The sequence below is a fragment of the Arvicanthis niloticus genome, chromosome 6 (genome assembly GCF_011762505.2).
Source record: "Arvicanthis niloticus isolate mArvNil1 chromosome 6, mArvNil1.pat.X, whole genome shotgun sequence".
NCBI lineage: Eukaryota > Metazoa > Chordata > Mammalia > Rodentia > Muridae > Arvicanthis > Arvicanthis niloticus.
In genome coordinates, this window is record NC_047663.1 from 70,888,643 (window position 1) to 70,910,101 (window position 21,459).

The window sequence follows — 21,459 nt, forward strand, 5'->3', positions numbered from 1 at the left end:
TCTTTTGTTTGTTAGTTTGTTTTTCGAAACAGTGTTCCTCTGTGTAGCCCTGGCTGTCCTGGAACTCACTCTGTAGACCAGGCTGGCCTTGAACTCAGAAATCCGCCTGCCTCTGCCTCCCAAGTGCTGGGATTAAAGGTGTGCGCCACCACTGCCCAGCTGAGATCCTGTCTTAAAGTAAAAAGAATGCTGGAGATATACCTCAAAAGAGGGAGGAAGAGAGAGAAAAGGAGGAGGGAGGGAGAGGAGGAGGGAGCTAGCTAGCTAGATATTATGTAAGGAATGATAATATTAAAGAGAGTCCCTTTTACTGGCTCTGCCATATTTGAACTTATACACCTGAAATCTACTGCTGGCTTCACTGTCCTTCACTCAACAACTCTGCTACGGTTTGGGTATAGTCTGAGTGTTGCTCCCAGAGTCTACTGTGGTAAAACTTTGTTCATCACGGTGATACTGTTGTAGGTTGCAGAACTTCTGGGGAATGGGACCTACGGAGGTCCTGAGGGCACTGGTAGTGTGAGGTATTTCCCACGGGACTCTTCAGGTGGTTCTCATGAGGTTGATACAAAAGCAGCATGTATGCTGTTATCTATCATCCTCACCAAAGGTAAAACCAACAATTCTTGAGACGGACTCTGGTCAGAGTTGACCAAGACCTCCCATTATCAGCATTTGGTCCTTAGCCTGTTAGCTCTGCTAACAGGAGGTTTTTTCAGGAGCAAGTAGATACCCACTCTGGAAAGGAGACATCAACACAATTCCTTTCAAACAAAAAAAGCTGACATACTTGCAGGGGAGTACCCGAACAACATCATTCTGCTTATAGCTCTCTATGCAGACTGCACAGTGATCGAAGTCTGGGTCTGTTTCCTGAAACAAAAGCACAAGAGCTGAGGAGCATGTACATACAAGAGCCACAGACAAGCCAGCTAAGAACACTTCTACCATGAGCAGGTGGCTATAAAGGGAAAGGAACTAAAAATAACAAGTTTTCATTTGCTTAAGTATGTTGACCCAAATTACATATGAGTCAACCATATAATTCATACTAATTCTATTTATGTCTTACAATAAGCCAGAGCTCTAATTTTTCCACAGTTCACAATGGATCACCTTGGATTATCATGTGTGTACCCCCTTTCCGCTATAACTACCTACTCTCAATAGGTTTCACTGTTACAATCTAAAAAATTCGAGGTCCTCATCAGTCATGTAGCCGATAAATTCCTAAAGCTGTTACAAATGATGTGGAGTGTTCAGTAGACTCCTCCTATGTTACAGTCCTAACTCAGGTGTAAGAATTGCACTATGGCCACAGACTTGGGGCAGTTAGTAGTTTAACTAACAGTGAGTATTTATCAAGAATCAGCAAAGGCCAGCCAGTTGTTTGGTCACCAGGTTAATTAACTTCCTTCATTCTTTGGCCTAAGCAGGTTCCACTAGAATTGTCTTAAAACAAAGTATGCTAATAACCTAAGCCATAGCCATATGGTTGGCAGGTCAAAGTTCGCAGATGAAAGGGTACAAAAAGTGTATTAGCTTTAATAATCACAGGAAAGATTATTTGGTATTGGGGAAGGGTAGAGAATGATATGGTAGACTGTACTAAATCCAGGGAATTTGTACTTAATAGCAGCTGGCCAAGCCAAGAAAGCATTTTTAGCAGGGACTGGTTTAGGTTAAATGCAGCTGTCTTGATGTAGCCTCTATTTTCCGCAAGTGCCTTTTCCTTCCTTAGTGTTCAATGACACTTGGTGAGAATGTTTCTACCTTTGGAGCTGTCTGAAGACAACAGGCTCCAGTATTCAAAGGCATGGGAATAAAAATAGTAAAAGAAAGAATGTGTCAAAACAAAAAAAAAAATAGAGAATCACACAAAATCCTCCTACCAGAGCGCTCTGCTAAAATACTAGCACTGGGTGTGGGATGGCATAGTCTTGGTTTTTGCCTTCAGAGCTATCTTTCTTTTATTTTTTTAATTCTTGACAAGTTTGAATATACTGAATGTAGGGACTAACACTAAGGTGCTTTTCGGCATTTGAGTTCTGACAGAAACTTTGATCAAAGGTCTCAGCAGTTATTTGTTATCATCTCTTTGATTTGGTCCCCTTATGCTTTAGGTCCAACATAGACAGAATGTTCTTTCTAAGCCATGTTAACTGAAACACCCTAGAAATAAAGGTCTTACAGTCTTCACTTAGCTGGGAAGAGAAAACCTAAAACAGATGTGGCAGTCTTAAGAAACAGAAGAAAATGCACCTCTGCTGGCTATTTTATGTGCAATTTGTCTCATTAGGACTCCTGGAAGATGTGTGCTAGGCTTTAACAGTAGAAAACTATGGAGGAGCAGCCGGTGCTAACTGCAAGAAGTCACTGATGCTAACAGTAAGAGCTTCTGAAGCCCAGGAAGACTGAGAGACCAGGCGAAGGCTTTCCAGATGGGCAAAGTGTGAGTGAGATTTCCAAGAGAAAAGTAATTTCATTACTGTACCTTATCGCCCTTTTTCACCGTTCTAGTTGTCAATTTACTGATGGCTTTCTTGGCTGCATCTCCAAGACGACGCTAAGAAAATGAAAAATAAAAAGACATTAAATGGAAGATACTCATTTTAGTATGTGATGATCAAGTGAGTCCATGATCTTTACTCTAAATAATTAAAGGTCTGATGTCTATTATTTTAGACCACTTCTGCCATATTATGTAAGTGGATTCTGAAAAAGCAGGAAAAATTTAAAAATCTGGCAGCTATACTATCAATTCTTCATTCGAGTTGAATAAAAAGTGTATTTGGTGAGGCAAATCTGTGTATAGCCACTTCTGTTTCTGTCTACTGTGTGAGGCCATGTTATCAGTGCTGCTGTGTCCTCTAGGGCTCCCATTCTTGCTCAGAGGCTTTTCCAGAATGTTCTAACAGCAAAAGAAACCTCCAAATCATGACTGCACTGAAAACAGATACAGCATCAAGTCTACTTCTGGCTCAGCTCACAATATACTCTGTGATCTTAGCAAAGGGTTTAACGAAGATAATTTCTAAAATTGTACTTATCTAACATTGCCAGACACAGATAGCAATGCTGTACATCAACAACCCAAAGACGACACGACAGTGAATCTGTGGCCGTAAGGAGCCACCTGAACTTAGGAAATGACCAAAGAATATACCTCATGTGGTGGTGGGAGATGGGTCAGGAATAGGAAAGCATGCCTGGGAAGGCTTTGAGAAAGTGATGCCAGGGCTAAGACTTGGAAAACTAGGCCAGGAGAGGTTAGTAAGGACCCAGGGACAGGATGGGATTCTGGACAGAAGAATCAGAACGCTTTGGGAGTCTGAGTTCACACTGGGATGACAAACTGAGACCATCTCAGACAGCCACTTTAAATACAACTATGTTTTAAACTGAGCAGAGGCAGATTAAAAAAAAAAAAACTGAAGGAATGGGGAAGGAAAAAAAACAAAGTTTTTTTAAAAAAACATTGTTTTGTTAGGATTTAAAAAGAAAACAAAAACAGAAGAACATCAGAGTAAAATTCAAAATACAAATAAAATAATTTAATGAACATCTTCGTATCTATGGGAGTGGTTTAACTATCAATATTATTGCTTGTAATTTCATCTAACAATTCCCCTGTATTTTAAGGATTTCAAAGTGTATCATATTAACTTGTCATTTCATCTGGTCTTCATTTCGCATCTCTGACAGGGGCTTTTGTTTGAGGGTAATGTCTTACATAATATAATTAACAACTCTTAATCAATACTGTTTCTTACTGAAACTATGTGCTTCAAATGTCTACAGAATATCTTCTTTTTAAAATGTTTTTAAGATTTACTTTTATTGTTTATTTATATATGTGTGTCTGTGTGAATGTGTGTTGGGTGTATATGCTTTCAGAGACCAGACTCAAGTTCAGTAGAGTTGCAGGAGGTTGTGAGCCTCCCATATGGGTGTTCAGAATCAAACTCTGATCCTCTGGAAGAGCAGTAAGCACTCTTAATTGTTGAACCATCTCTTTGATAGTTGGCTTGCATGAATCAGGATAGAAAGTCTAAATAGTATTTAGCTGCTATGTTTTTCAAGTTTCTTTTGGCCAAAGTCTCATCTATCATACTTGAAAAATAAAAGCAGCCCTTTTAGAGATATAATGTGTTTAAACTGTATACATATAAGGGGTACATGTAGACAGATCTTAGCTTATTTTCACGTGCTGCTTTAGAGACATCATTCTAATTTTCATGAACTGTTTTTCATTTTCTCTTTTGACTTCCCAACACCATGGGTTAATTTTCACATATTTGAGGGTTCCTGAGATTTTTCTGCTGTTGATTTATTTAATTTCAAGCAGTCAATGAACACATTATATTGATATAATATATATGTGTATATATATATACACATATATGTGTGTATATGTGTGTGTATATATATGTGTGTGTATATGTGTGTGTGTATATATATATATGTGTGTGTATATGTGTGTGTGTGTATATATATGTGTGTGTGTATCTTGACACTTTTGTTCTATGGCCTAGAATGTTTATTTTGCTTTTGTTGGATGGAATTCTCTATGAATGTCAACAAGGCTAAATTCACTGGCATGTAAGTAATTGGCATGTAACTAGCTGCTCTTTGAATGTCTGTCTTTCAGTCGCTGAGAATGCAAAAGCCTCTGGGGTCCTTCCTCAGTGCAGGCCAGCACTTCTCACCTCCTATTTGTAAAGCTTGGTTACTAAGCATTTAAGATTGTTACATCTTCTTGTTTAAGTGACTGCTCTATTAAGAATAACTTTGATCTCCAGTGTGATGGCTATTTCTGGTTGTCAGCCTGACTACCTCTGGAATGAACTACAATCCAGAAAAAATGGAGGGTACACCTGTGATCCAGATCTTGAGGCTGGAAGGCACAGGCTTCTGACCTGGATCTTGACATGGAGATCTTGAGGCATAGTGGCCAAGAAAAGCTTAGGCCCAGGCAAGGTATAGTACACACCAAGAGACTGAAGCAAGGAAAGCTCTGGGTTCAAGGTCAACATGGGACAAACCAAGTCCTAGGAAGGCATGGTGCAGGAGGAGCTGAGAGTTCTAAATCTTCATCTGAAGGCCTCTAGAAGACTAGCTTCCAGGCAGCTAGGACCAGGGTCTTAAACCCTACAACCACAGTGACACACTTCCTCCAACAAGGCCACATTTATTCCAACAAGGCTACACCTCCAAATAGTGCCACTCAATAGGCCAAGCATATACAAACCATCACACCCAGTAACAGCACTGCTTTGAAATTTATAGTGGCATTAATGTAGCCACTTAAGGTTTATTATAATTGTGTTCTAAGATATGGTATGTTCAGGTCTTTTTACATATTTGCATTTTCTCACTTATTTATACAAGCCATGCTCCTGAAATACATCCTTATTAGCCCATGCATTTTTATATTTAATTTTTTTAGTATGCAGCATATAGATGGTTCTTGCTTTTTTAAAAAATATATTATTTTAATCTCTGCTTTCAACTGATGTGTTTACACTAAGTATTTCAGATCCCAGGATTATTGGATCTTTTTTGTTTGTTTGTTTGTTTGTTTTTTTGTTTTTTTGAGACAGGGTTTCTCTGTGTAGCCCTGGCTGTCCTGGAACTCACTCTGTAGACCAGGCTGGCCTTGAACTCAGAAATCCGCCTGCCTCTGCCTCCCAAGTGCTGGGATTAAAGGCGTGCGCCACCACCGCCTGGCTTATTGGATCTTTTATCTGTAAATCTATCTACCTGAAACTTGCTTCCTACTCCATGTCCTTTTCTTCTCCTCTGTTGGCCACAGTTATAACACTTAAAGTTCTTACTTTGATTAATTTTGTGTATGTATACACGTGACTGAACTCCAGGCATCAGGCTTGTACAGCAAGCGCCTGTAAGCACTGAGCCACCTCAATGACCTCAGTTATGTAATTCTTTATTATTTTAGTAGCTGCTTTAGGGTTAATGTATATATTTTTAACCAATTACATCACTGTGCTTTTAAAAGTATATATAGTTCTCTGTCTCTCCCAATCACATTCAAGAGGACGTCTCACTCTGTATTCTATGCTGGCATGATATTTACAGGTAGCCATCTGGCCTTAATTTCATGCAATCATTTGGCCTCAGCCTCCCAGTTACTATGATCCTGCATGTGATCCACCATGTTGTCAGTACACTGTCATTTCTTCCTCTTGTCTTTTGTATTATCACCACCCCTTCTGCTTATTCAAATTGTATAAAATCAACAAAATACTGTAACCTCATTTCACATTTTTTAAAAATTAAAAATTAGATTAACATGTATGTAGCATAAAATTTACCATCTTAAGCATTTGTGGTTTAGTGAACTAAGTATATCTGTGGCTGCATCCAATCTCTCTCCTATAGCTCTTGGTAATCACTATTATGATTTTCGGTATTCTAGGTAGCTTACAGAAGAACCACACAGTATTTGTGACCAGCATATTTCACTTTGCATAGTATTTCCCAAGGCTCACTGCTGTGATAGCATGTGTCAGAATTTCTTTCCTTTCTGAAGCTGAATGACACTCCACTTGTATGTATATATATATATATATTTTCTTGACAAAGGCTCTTGCTATGTAACCTATGCTGGTATCACATTTGACAATCTCTGCCTAAGCTTGCAAGTGCCGGAGTTACAGACATGTGCTCATATCACATTTTATTCATCTCTTCATGTGCAGATAAACTATGGAGCTGCCTCAACTTTCTGACTAATGTAAATTATGCTGCTACCAAAAATATATCTGAATTCCTGCTAATGTCTATCATTTGTATAAACGTCATATACATTTCCATAGTGTACTCACTACTTATCAATTTATTTATTTATTGGCAATGCACTAGTTTCATTCCTTGTATCCATGACAGTAGTTGTTATTTTCTGCTTTTCTTATAACTAACACACACACACACACACACACACACACACACACAAACACATGCGTATGCGCAAATTGATTCTTTTTTGATTTGACGACTTTTTTATTTGTACTTTCCTTTTTTTTATTTTTAAAGGTCAATTTATTTTTGTTTATGTGTATATGTATGCATGAGGATGTGTGTACATGTGTATGCTGATACCCATGGAGGCCAGACAAAGGCATCACATCTCATGGTACTGGTGCTATGGTTGTTTTGAGGCACCCACTCTGTGTGCTGGGAACTCTGGTCTTCTGGAAGAGCAACACGTATCCTTAATTTCTGAGCTGCTGATCCATCTCTTCAGATCCAACTATGAAAACTTAAAAGACAACCTTACAACTAGTCAAATGATTGAGCCTAACCAATAAAATAAAATCTGTTAATTTTTACTTATAATTTTTACCTTATCCTTATTACTATCAATCATCTCTTTGAAAATTATATATATATACCATTCATATTATTTGTACTTTCCTAATTCATACTCTCTGGAGAAGTTAGTATTCATGTCTTTTGCCTATTTTTAAAATCATTTTTTGTTAATGAAATGTAGGAGTACTTTATTTCTAGTGTTTTAATACTTTATAAAATCTACAAGTCACAATTTCACTATATTTTAAGGATGCCTTTCTAGTTGTATCCTTTGTTTAGAGGAATCTTTCATTTTCATATAATCTAGAATTAATTTTACCTTTGTTACCTGTGCTTTTGGTTATATCCAAGAATCAATGCCAAATCAAAAAACCTGCTGTCCCAGTATTAATGGTTTTGTGGATCTTATGTTTAAGGCTTGGTTCATTTTAATTTTCAGGTACAGTTTAAGAATCTAAATTCATCTTTTGTTTGTGGACCTCCGATTTCTCCAGCACCATGAGTGAGGATCAAGCAGTCTCAGTGCTCACGCTGAAAGTCATCTGGACAAACTTCCACAGGTTCTCATATAATATGTATGACACCAGTACCACATTAATATACTTTTTACATTTTATACCAGCATCACAATGACTTAGTTCTGCAATAAGTTTCAAATCACAAAGTCAGAGACCTTCGATCCTTCTTAAAATTACTGTTTTGGATATTTGGGATCTCTCGATATTTTGTATGAATATTATGATGGATTTCTCTGGCCATTTCAGTAAGGACTGACATCTGGGATTTTAACAGGAATTCCTTTAAATCTGAAGATCACTTTGGGTAGTGCAGATGTCTTAGCTACCTGAAATCTTTAGCACTATGAACGCCTTTCCATTTACACTTGAAGTGTCACTAATTTAAAAATCTGAAACCAAAAGGATTCTGAAATCATGTGCTATAAAAAATTTCAGACTTTGGCTCATTTTAGATGCCAGATTTTTACACTAGGGTTGTCAAGAAAGTAAGATCTAAACAAGTATTTCAAAATCTCCAAATCTGAAATCTAAAATACTTCTGGTCCTGAATTTCAGATAAGGAACACTGAGCTTACATTTGTGCCTTAATTCCTTTCAGACACATTTTGTAATTTCAGGATTCCAGTCTAATGCTTCCCTGGCTGTGTTCATCACTACAGACATCAATATTTTGCTCTTTTTGATGTTGCTGCAACTGGAACAGCCTTTTGTTTTATTTATTTTTTCATTCACATTTCTTTATTGCATGTATATGCCATGGCATACATGTAGAAATGAGAAGATGAATCTGTGAAGTTACTTCTCTCCTACATTTATCAATTCCAAGGGCTGAACTCTGGTCAACAGGCCTTTATGCTGAGCTATCTTGTTAGCACCTGGAATAGCTTTTTTCATTTCCTTCTTAGAATGTATAGTTAGGATTCATTTTTCTGAGAAAACTACTGGGTTAGGCATGAAGCAGGGTTCGGTGATACTGTGACTTAGAGCCTGGGCAGCTTAGAGAATATAACCTAATCACCATGTAATGTCATGAAGATGTAGGGAAAGCATGTTTTGCAAAGATAAAGTGATAATTTAGTTCTGGATATGTACCATTTCCAAAAGTCTACTTGAGTGACTCCCACATCCCTATCCTGCTCAGCCTATCAGAACTCCTTCAAGTGTGTAGCATGGTGGGACCAGGTCAGCTCTCAGGGCTTTTCTCCCTAAGCTAATCCATGTCATTGCTGTCTTGCATGAATGCTGGTCATCCTGTTCTCCCTGGCCTCTTAGCTTAGCCTTTTCAAATGAGGAAGCCTACTTCCCTCCACTGAGGCCCTCTAAATAGTGTGAACTTTCTGAAGGCATTTATGACTGATATTCCCAGGCACATCTCATTTGCTTCTTCCCATTTTTCAGGGATCTCTAATCCTTGTTGCCTGGTGCCCAGTGTCTTGAAATTGTTATACATTTTTAATTTAATTTTTCCTTTCAAATGGTTTCAGGTAGGAGGCCAAACCAGGCTCACTATTCCATCTCACTCCAATGTGAATGCTTGTATCATAAATTTTAAGTATCATTCCGTGTGTGTGTGTGTGTGTGTGTGTGTGTGTGTGTGTGTGTGTGTGTGTAGATGAAAGAAGGGGAGGGGGAGAAAGGAGGGAGAGAGATTAAAGAGAGATGAGACAGGCAGATAGACAGACAGTATTTTGTAGCTCATACTAACCTTGCATCCTTATGCCTCTATCTGGTGAGTGCTTAAGATTATGGGACTGGGCTTCCTCACCTGGCTTTTATTTATCATTTAAAAAAGACAAACTGGGTTATTTGTTTTATATAACACCCTATATTTTAAATCTGGCTGTTTGTTTCTTCCTGATATTATTTTTCACTTGGTCCATCACATTTTTATTTTAATTAGTTAATTTATTGCATGTGTCACATGTTTAACATATTGTTCAGAGATCAGAAACTTATGGGAGTCAATGTTCTCCTTTTATTATATGGGTTCTGGTGATGAAACTCAGGTTGTCAGGCTGAGTGGTCAACAAACTTTAGCTACTGAGCCATCTTGATGGCTTGGCTCATCTTTTAATAAAATCAGTTGTTAGCACTGGAGATGAAACTCACATGGTAGTATGCTTGCTGAGCATGCATGAAACCCTGGTATCCCAGCACAGACTACACCTAGTGTGCTGGTCATTTTTATTCCTTGTGTTCTCTAACATCCTCATCTAGGATCTAGGCAGATACTTTAAGATGACACACAGATTGACTAGCAAATACAAGGCCTGGATATTATTGTTAGGACTGCAAGACAAAAGGCAGAAAAAAAGAAGACACCTAGACACTTTCAGTACTAACTCAAGTGTCTACAAACAGTGGCATCTTATATAGCTCTTGAAAAGAGCATTTCCCAAGGATTTCTGATTGTTCTGACTGGAATGAGCACCATTACTTCTCAGTTTCCTTAATTTTTGTTTTTATTTTATTCCAAAATTCTCACAGGTTTTGTTCTCTCTGTGTCTGTGTATGCCTGGGTATAGGCCAGAGGTTGACACTGGAAGTCTTTCTTCATTCTCTGTTTTGGGAACAGAGTCTCACAGAACTTGGAGCTTACTAACTGCCTAGATTGGCTACCCAGTGAGCTAAGGATCTAGCTGTCTTTCTTTTCAGTACTGAGGTTGCAGGCATTTTATGTAGGTGCTCTCAATCCTATGTCAGTCTTTATGCATGCACAACATGCACTTGTCCACTGAATCATCTCCTGAGCCCTGAAAATCCTAAATTTCTATTTTTATTTTTAAAAAATAATAATAACAGCAGAAACAACAACAACAATAAATAGAATTTTTCTGTGTAGTCTTGGCTGTCCTAGAACTCCCTCTGTAGACCAGGCTGGCCTCATACTCAGAGATCTGCCTGTCTCTGCCTCCCAAGTATGGGGATTAAAGGTGTGTGCCTCCACCTGGCTTACAATTCTAATTTTTAATTTCATTAGTTGTGTTTTTATCTTACTACTGTTAACAATTAATATTACAGATTGAAATGTAGACTTTAAAATAAATCCTTAGACTATATTTTTTAAAAAGTTCCTTTGAAGCAGTAGAGACAGCCCATCAGTTGAGAATACTTGCTGCTCTTGCAGAAGACCCAAGCTAATTCCTAGCACTTACATAGTGTTATAGTCATCAGTAACCCTGGTTCCAGAATACTCATCACCCTTACCCTCCTCAGACTTCTGAGGGCACCAAACATGCAAATGGTACAAATACACACACACACACACACACACACACACACACACACACACACACACAGAGAGAGAGAGAGAGAGAGAGAGAGAGAGAGAGAGAGAGAGAGAGAGAGAGAGTGTCACATATACAAGTACTCCCATACATAAAATAAAAATAAATAAATCTGTTTTTAAAAGTTCCCTGAAGTAAAATAGTGTCTTCTGGGCATGACAGGACTCCACACACACATACACACACACACACACACACACACACACACACACAGAGAGAGAGAGAGAGAGAGAGAGAGAGAGAGAGAGAGAGAGAGAGAGAGAGGGAGGGAGGGAGAGAGAGAGAGAGAGAGAGAGAGAGAGAGAGAGAGAGAGAGAGAGAGAGAGAGAGAGACATATACAAGTACTCCCATACATAAAATAAAAATAAATAAATCTGTTTTTAAAAGTTCCCTGAAGTAAAGTAGTGTCTTCTGGGCATGACAGGACTCACACCCATGAATTCACAGCAGCTATAGTTCGCTGTTTGTACAAGTTCAAGGCAGCCAATGTTTGAGCATGGAGAGAGAAAGGGTTCATGATCCCCAACTCCCAGCTGAGGAGATACTGACAAGCTGATGGCTTCTGGGGGAGGGAGAGTCAGTTTTCATAAGGATGCAGTCCCTGGTAAGTCAACCATGCTCTGCTGGATGGCTCTAACAAGCACAAACTGGATACAGGGTTATTTAGAGAGGATATGAAGTTGGAAGTAAGAGGGTGGATCTAGGCAGAATTAGGGGGTCAATATGATCAGAATAAATTATATAAAATTTCCAGAAAATGAATTATTATAATGATATAAATTATCTGAATAACTTTTCTCTGCAATTGTGCCACCATTTTGAATAGTTATTTGTTTACATTTATTTTTAACTTTTACTTATTCATTTATGCTTCCCAAGCTGACCTGGCCTCAAACTTCTGGGATCAAAGCAATCTTCCTGTCTCAGTCCTCTGAGTAGTTGGCCTACAAATACATACCATCACAGCACCTTCCTTTCACTCTAGGACTTAATACATTATTCAAACAGGTGATTCCAGATTCAGAACCATGAAATGAAGTACAGGAAATTTAACTTCCAGCTTCTTCCATCCTGTTTCCTTTCACCCCCAAATAATAATTACTATTTTATCCTTACATTGTTTCATTTTGAAATTAAACATATACATGTTAAATATACATACATGCAGATATATATGCTATATATATCCATACATATGAATGCATTTTCACAGCCCCTTTCTATCTACAACTACATATGTCAAATCTCTGTAGCTCGCTTTCATCTTAATAATACACCCAAGGGATCACTCTATAGAAGCACACAATGACCGTCAGTGCGTACATACAGTGCATGTACATTCATACAGAGGCCAAAGGATGATATTAGGCATCTTCTGTCTTACTCTCCATCTTGAGACAAGGTCTCTCACTGAACCTAGGCCTCACCATTCTGGTTTAGTATTACTGTACTGTTCGAAAAGCTTGACTGACCCCCTACTCCTTAGAGAATAAAACCCAAACTCCTAAGCCTGTGATTCAACCCCACCATTGTCTATGTACCAGTCTAACACTGGTTTACAGGCCTCCCTTCCCTTTCCTCCATTCCTAATGTTCCGCTATTCAGCTTGTCTTTTATCTGTGGAAAATGATCCTCTTCCCTTCAATCTGTCTGATGAGGTCTTAAGTCTTATTCATTCTCTGAAATGAAATTCAGTTCAAACATCACTACATCCTCTGTGAAATGTCTATGACTCACCAAGAACAACTGCCTCCAAACAGGGTTTCTATCATGCAGATTACACCTGTCTGCCTTCTCCAAAGAGGCTCATTCTCTATTTGTACTGACTCAGTGTGACACTCTAAGCAAGCTCTTTGCTAAATCAGAAGGATTTACAATGAATGTCTTCAAAACACCTTGATTGCTGGGCAGTGGTGGCACATGCCTTTAATCCCAGCACTTGGGAGGCAGAGGCAGACGGATTTCTGAGTTCAAGGCCAGCCTGGTCTACAGAGTGAGTCCAGGACAGCCAGGAATACACAGAGAAACCCTGTCTCGAAAAAACCAAAAAAAACAAACAAACAAACAAACAAACAAAAAAACCACCTTGATCTTAAACGCAGGGGGAAAAATAAATTTTAAACTGTTATATAACATTTGAGAAGGTATGAGGTCTGAGGTCTCTCTATGGAAAGTCTTATTTATTTACATACACTGATCATTAATAAAAGAAGGCATCTGAGTATTTGCCATATCTAAAACAAATAATAAAACCTAACTGTTTAAGCTCAAAATATGTACTTTCCCAGTTTTTCAGAAATTGTTAATCCCTGAAAAACATAATAAACAAAATTCACTCTACCATGTGAAAATGATAAAATAAGCCTTGTCTTTTTTTTCTTCACTGGAGAAAATTCTTTGCAATACACACACACACACACACACACACACACACACACACACACACACACACACACACTTTCCATCTATCCCACTTTAGAAAGTAGTAAAACCTGTCATTTTAAAGAATAACTGTGTAAGTGCAAAGCATTAGCTTCCTGATGCGGGGAAATTCAATATATATAAATTTTTTTGGGTTTGTGTGTGTGTGTGTGTGTGTTTTCTTTTTGAAGACAGGGTTTCCCTGTGTAGTCTTCACTGTCCTAGAACTTGCTTTATAGACCAGGTTGGCCTTGGTTTCAAAGGTCCAGCTGCCTCCACCTTCTGAGTGTTGGAATTAAAGACGTGTACGGCTACACCTAGCTTAGTTCTGTATACTTCTGTATCAGCCATGCAAATACATTCTTGATTTGATACTAAGGTAAAACTGGGCAATAAAAAAATTATTTCAGTAACTATGAGGCAGTGACAAAACCAGAAATACTGTATACACATATTAAAGAAGCTTTCAAGTTTAATACTTTATAATTTATATGCATGTTCTAAAAAAATTTCCTAAGAAGGCATTTTAAACTTTAGGAGGCTATTAACTTGTTAAAACAACAGTTTTATGTGGGTTATTATTCAACATTAAAATAACTTATTTCTGCTTTAGGAACCAAATTTAACTGTTTTAGGATTAAAAACTGCTGCTTAATCTTGACAACTTGAGTGGATTGAGAGATGCCTAGAAAATTAGTACTGCATACCTCTGGTGCCTATGATGGCATCTCTACAAAGGATGAGGTTATCAAGGCTCTGACCCAGTCAGTGATTTAAGCAGTGCACTGATGAATGGAATCTGACAGATGACCAGGAGACAGTGAGTGTAGAAGGCAGGGCCTAACTGGAGGAAGGAGGCACTGGGAAGGAAGGGTATCTTTTTCCCTCTTCTTTTGAGATAAAGTCTCACATAGCTCAGGCTGGTCTCAAACTCATTATGTAGACAAGGATAACCTTGAATAACTGCTTCTTCTGTCTCCAAGCATGTACCATCACACCTGGCTTGAAGGGTAGCATGTCCATGCCCTGCCTGTCTCTCCTCTTTGCTTCCTGGTGGCCACGATGAAAATGGCTCTCCCTGTCATTCTTCCTCTGTGTTTCTTCTTTACCACAGACCTAAAGGCAATGGAACCTGGTGACCATGGGACTTAAGTCTCTGGAGCTGTGAGCCAAAAATCTTTCCCTTTTTGTATCAGTTATTTTGTTACAGTGACTAAAGGTCTAATATAAAGGTACAATATTAATCATGGAATTGTTTTAAAAAATTTACATCTCTCAAAAAATATTCATGAAACTTTCAATATAAAAGCACCAAACATCTACCATTAGATATAAAATCACTCTCCCTGAAGGATTCAAAGGTCTAAGTCAGGCCGGCAAGTTAGTGGTAAAGATGCTCCTGTACAAGCCTGATATGAGATCAATACCTAGAACCCACGCTAGAGGAGAGAACCCACAACTAAAGCTGTGCTTTGACTTCCACATGCATGTACACACACACACACACACACACACACACAAATAAGTAGGTCTAAATTTGCACATCATCTTGTTATCAACACAATATTTAAGTATTATGATAATTTATCAGGAAGACACACGATAGAACCAGCAGTAAACTCAAGGAAAACCACTTGATTTTCATGCTACATGCAAAATGATCTTCAGTGTAACTACTACCCAATGCTGGGAAGTTACTTAGAATATGTGACCCTTCTGAGCAGCCAACATCAAGATGGCATTCTGTGAGAAAAATCTCCATTTTCCTTTCAACCCAGTTTTTTTCTTTGCTAATACTTCAGGCTTCTTTTTAAAAATAGCCTAAGGTTCCAACCAGTTGAGCTACTGCCACCTTCCATTAAACTTTAATAAGCTAGGCTTTTTAAGCCACATAAAAATTTCATCAAGCATTTCTCAACCTTAGGGAAAACGGAAAGAGGAAAAAAGGTCAGAACATCACTTTCTACTAAAGGACCGTCTGGAGAGGGATGCTTGAAAGGAGCTGCAACAGACGCTAGGAAACACGCACCCACTGTGGCTGTGCTAGGCAGAGGGTGAGCTTTTACTCCTTCATCATGTGCAGGACCTACCAACGGCGCTAATTAAAGCACAATCATCAAGTACCAAGCTCCTAGGACAAACCTTGAGTTTTTCAAAGGCCTTTGGACGTGCCCCATTCAGGCCAAATATTATCACTGGACTCAGGATTCAAATGTTTTCGGTAGAATTCCTGATTATCCTACTTTTCATGACCCATATGATATACTATAATAAAATTATTCATTATTCATATGGTATTTAATAATAAAAAATCCAAACCTTCAATTTCTTTTTAACCTAGCATATACTACTATTCCTGGTAAAGAGGAAGGGCTGTCTAGGGCTTTGGCCTTGAATAGACACCAGGTGCTGAGGTCTCTGGTTCCCTTACTGCCCCACAGATTCCCAGTACTATGCTGTAGAAGTCTTCAGCCCAGAACCGCCTACAGGAACAGCCATAGCCAAAAGAAGCCTGATACATGAAAAAGAGTGTACTCATGTCAGGAAACCTGACATGAAATAAAGTATCTGCTCCATTTTAGTCAAGTGCCAAAGAGAAAATTTTACTCATCCTCCCAATCTGGCACTGCTTTTACGCAGTGGGAAGGCGATCTCCCGAGCCTTGCTGCTCACACGATCAAGCCGACCGTGCACTGGTTGGACATCTCTAGTACATGCCCCCATTGGCACAACACACACGTTCTTCTGTATTTGTAAGACACCAAGATTAACTACACGTTGGGTCATAAGCAAGTCTAAGAATTAGAAAAGAACTAAAACCATAATTTCTCTGATCATGACACAAGCAAACTAAGAGTCATTAGCTCTACTTCACAGCAGACTCTAAACAGCTGGGAATGAGGCAGTTCTTAATACACAGGTCAAAGAAGAAGTGTTAAATGAAAACATATACAAGGCTGACAGAGCATGTTGGTGCATAGCTATCATTCCAGCACTTGGGGGCCTGAGGCAGGAGAATTCAGAACTGAATGAAAGCATGTGCCAAATCCTGTGAGGAAGAGCTAAAAAAAAGTGCCAAGAGAAATGTGTTGCACAAAATGTGTGCATTAGAAAAGAAACAGCTTCAGGCAAATGACCTGTAAACTTGACTCTGAAACATAATGCTTTAAACATTTAGAAACAAAGAGAAAATCTTTGTGTGACAAAGAGCTTTTTACAACTGATACCAAATATACAATTTCAAGGGAAAATTCACAAATTAAACTTTATCGAAATTAGAAAATCCTCAACAATTTGTTTTTTAAGACTATTAAAGTGACTGAATAGACAAACTGGGAAGAAAGTATTTGCAAAGCACATTATCTGACATAGCAAGTATCATATCTAAATACTCAATGGTAAAGAGACGGCTCAGTGGTTAAGACCACTGCTGCTCTTCCAGAGAACCTGAGCTTGATTCCTAGCATCCATATGGTGGTTCACAACTGCCTATAACTCCAGGATATCTGATACTCTCCCTGGTCTCTGAGGTCACTGTGTGCATGTGGTGCACAGAGACATGGATCCAGGCAAACACATATAATAAAAATCCTCAAGAGGAAAAGACAAAGAATCCAGGAAGAAAACAGGGAAGAGACTTAAATGGACATTTTACTGAAGCACTTGAAAATATGCTCAGGGCAGGGAGATAGCCGTCAGCACGGTGCCTGCTAGAAACTACATTTCTGAACCCACAAACCTGGATGCAGTGGACATAACACACACACACACACACACACACACACACACACACACACACATTCATATAGGTAACCATGGGAGAAATGCACATTACAATTACAAAAGAAATGTTATTCCACCAAATCCTGTCAAGATGTGGAGAATCTGGAGCAGCCACACACTGTCAGTAGGAAAGTAAAAAATAATGAAGCCAATTTGGAAAAGGGTATCACTTTAAAAAAATGCTAAACTAAACATTTACTTATTTGGTGTTCAGAAGTTATACTTTTATTCCAGGGAAATGAAAACTCATGGCCAGACAAAACCCAGTACATAAATATCATAGCTGATTTATTAGACTCCCAAGATGAAAATTATTCAGCTATCCTTCAATAAGTGAATAGCTAAGTAAATTATAGTATATCCATACCATGGAATACTTCTCACTAATAAAAAGAGAATTACTGAGGTATACAGCTTAGAAGGACTTTAAGGGAACTATACTGAACAAAGAAGAAACCTAGTTCTCCAGGTGAAGTACACTCTAACTGTCTATAAAACATTCTTGAAATGACACCAGAGATGAGGATCAGGTTAGTGGTGGTGAAGGGTTAGGGGAAGGGAGAGTCTCTGGCTATGAGGGAATATTGGACTCTTTCCTTACAGAAAAGCTGTCCTACAGCCTTTGTGGTGAGTACATGAATCTGCATGTAATGGAGTTGAACAGAAGCACACATGCATGTCCATGAGCACAAATGAAACAGGACAGCTCTAAAGACATCAGTGGACCCAGTACAGCAGTGGCTCTGTGCTGTGATATTTACTACAATAGAGCAAGATGCAACAACCGGGGAAATGGATCTCTACTGCTTAATAAATCAGAGCAAGTTTACCACTACCCTAATGCTTAAAGGAGCTAGTGATGCTGACAACCTGGATTGAAACCATAAGACACATGACACAGATGAGTACCAAATACTTGACCTATGCTCTTCTGAGATGCAAGTATCAGGAATCAGAGAAAAGAGAGCACAACTGAATGTAACATACATTCTGACCTAACTAATCTGGGGTTTTCTTTGCCATTAAGGATACTTCTAGAGAATCTGAGAGAGCCTATAGGTCAGGAAAACAAAACAGGAATGTATTGAAAAACATTCATTTGCTCACTTTGATAGTCATAGTGTGATTATGTAAGACAACATTTTCTTTCATTTCTTTTTCTTTTTTAAACTGAGACAGAATCTAGCTATGTAGCTAGCTATAAAGGTCAGACATGCCTAGAACTCACTGCATGGTCCAGCTGGCCTCAAAACTCTGATGGCAGGTATTACAGGGTACACCACCATACCTGGCATGTTTTTATCTTCTTGTTGTTGGTTTTGTTTTTAAATACATTACATAAGGAACTATTTAAGCTGTATGATCACAAGAGCCTCATGGATTACGGCTGGTTAGAGTACTAGTTAGCTCACCTGGTTCCTGTCGCGAGCATTTGTGTACCTGATCTTCTGGATGAAGTAGAATATGAGCCATGCTGAAGAAATAATCATCAAAACAATAAAGGATATTGTCACGAAGAGTAGAGAACCACGGCTGAAGTTCCTTGGCGGCATTCGAGTTCCAACAGCTATTGTCATTTGTACAGAGATGTTTTTTTCCAGATAACTCAAAATATCCTTACCCCTCAATTCTGTTATCATGACAGCAATAATATCTCCAGTGCCTGTAATGTAAAACAAATACACAGACTCAAGTGACATCTGAAATTCATAGAGACATCAAATAAATATACACATATACTCCATAGAGAAATTACCATAATTCTTTGCTAAGGTTTACAGATTTCAGTTCAACTGACATGAGGCTGCAGCTATGCACAATGACAGGCGTGAGAACATGTACAGTACTCCAAACAGGTAATGCATAAAGTAACTGTGGTGTTAACAAGGCAGAAACTGCCTTACAGTTGCACTTAGAAGCACTGTGAAAGCAGCCACCTGTGACTAAATCAGGGTGAGTCTACAGTATAAAACCTTTCTATAGCAAAGGATCTTGAAAGTTCTAACAGAAAAGCGCTGACCATTTATGGTGTAAATAGATGCACTAATCATCCTAATGTGCACTACTGAGCAAAGAGCTAGTGTAAGAAACAGAAAGAAGGGTACTTCTTAGGGCATACACTTGTCTATTGAGTGACAAGAAGTGCCAAACAGCAACATCTTTTACTGACAACATGTGAAACAAACTTTGGTCTCTGTCTAGAGTAAAGCTCCTTCCAGTGCCCTTCTGGATCTCAAACTCAATAATCTTCCCTACCCAATTTGGAGACAGCATCTCCTGTTGCCTAGGCTGGCCTCAAGCTTGAGTTTTATGTTACAGTTTTCCCACTTGTTTTACCATGCCCAGTGCACTCCAATCCTCTTGGCAGGCCCAAGTTTTCAACTTTCCAGACCTGTAATGGTACTTAAAGTCTTCAGCTTCTAAAAGCTGTTCAGAGTTCTTTCCACAGGCACAAATTATATAAGTTAACTACAAGGATGGTTCAGTTGTTCTTCCAAGTCCTTTCTCACATGGTTTCCCAGGGCTGTTTTAAGTCAAAGTGAGCAGCTACTCCCCTAACAACAGAATGGACCACTATCCCATCTGTCCACCAATAGGGAACAGCTTTTCAGTTTATTTTAAGGTGACAGGAAAGCTTCTCCACCACGTGCAGCTGTCAACAACTGTCCTTTCTTAAGAGAAAGTGTGACAACATGCAACTTTTACAATCTACCTTTCCCAAGTCCTGGAGAAAGACTGAAGGCTAGGTTTCCAATATTATTTGGGGGAAGAGAAAATGATAACCACTTATTTGAGTATGAAGAAGGGTTGTGCATCCAAATACAAAATACCCTCTAAAATCAAGCAAACAGAGTATTCCAAAACCTGACCTTTTGAAGGCTGCTTCAGTGAATATTAAAAATATTTGTTTTTATGTCTTGTTACCTTTAGCAGTCAAGATCAGATCCAACAGAAACTCAGTAACAGAAGTTTTGAAAAAATATATCCTAATGGAATATATATATATATATATATATATATATATATATATATATATATTACTGTATTCAAAACTGTTTAAGTCACTTTATTAGAGTAGTAGCTTATCAGTTTGTTTTTTTGCTTAAAAAATCTATAAACAAAAATGAAACAACAAAATTAAAGTAAGCATTACTAAGTTAATATCTGCCTCTGGTCAGTGAGTTAAAAAGAATCATAAAAGAATGCTAAACCAGTTTACATTTCCATTTAGAAACCTTAAGTTTGTGCTTTTACAATGTTGATCAACAGGCATGATCTGTGGTGTTAAGATACCAGGTATGGCTATAAAGTAACTGAGACGGATCCCACAAACGACATATGACAATCAGTCTCATTGCTTTATAATCACACCAAGTACAATTGGTTTTAGAAATCAGTTCTGAGGCTCCCTCTTGAAGACTCAAGCTGGAAAAGTAGTAGGGAGAGCTGCACAGGTAGCCAAGGGAACCAATCCAGCAATTTCCTTAATGAACACTAAATGGGCGCATCAACTAATCTTAACAGGAAAGCTGTTTAGGAAAGAAAAATGTAATTAGTTCAACACTTGTCATTATTCATTGAGCACATACCATGGTCCAGGTTTTCTTTCACTTCTTTTATTTTTTTATTTTCCTTTCCCTCCTTTTTTTTGCGGTGGGGTTGAGACAGGGTTTCTCTGTGTAGCCCTGGCTGTCCTGGAACTCACTCGGTAGACCAGGCTGGCCTTGAACTCAGAAATTCGCCTGCCTCTGCCTCCCAAGTGCTGGGATTAAAGGCGTGCGCCACCACTGCCTGGTTCCTTTCCCTTCTTAATGGGTAAGGAAAGTCCTGATCTTAATTGATGAAAAGTACATCTGCTTTCAGGAGGACAAGAGTGAATAAATTTCACCATAGCCTTATCATTCTAGTACAAGGAGGAAATTGAAAATGATCAAATAGAAAGGTCACAGCAGCGGATCTGAATACTAGTGACGGCAGTGATCTCTTATAGAAGGTGATGAAGCACACTGCAAACCTTCCTAGAAAAAATGTCCCTTTCTCCCCAATATCTACAGCTGGGCTGGGTTCAAAGAACCTAACAAGAACCTAATCAGACATTTACAAATGGGGATGG

At 38.6% G+C, this 21,459-nt stretch overlaps 1 protein-coding gene across 3 annotated transcripts in view; it reads right to left on the reverse strand.

The window, feature by feature from the left end:
* Positions 1-21,459, reverse strand: part of Rnf130 (ring finger protein 130) — a 104,380-nt gene that overhangs the window by 37,803 nt on the left and 45,118 nt on the right. For all 3 annotated transcript variants that reach the window (XM_034505625.2, XM_034505627.2, XM_034505624.2), the window contains exons 3-5: positions 18,758-19,008; positions 2,495-2,566; positions 791-873 (exon numbers count right to left, since the gene is read on the reverse strand). In XM_034505625.2, coding sequence (XP_034361516.1) covers positions 791-873; positions 2,495-2,566; positions 18,758-19,008 — 406 coding nt within the window. The remainder of the gene's footprint in view (positions 1-790; positions 874-2,494; positions 2,567-18,757; positions 19,009-21,459) is intronic.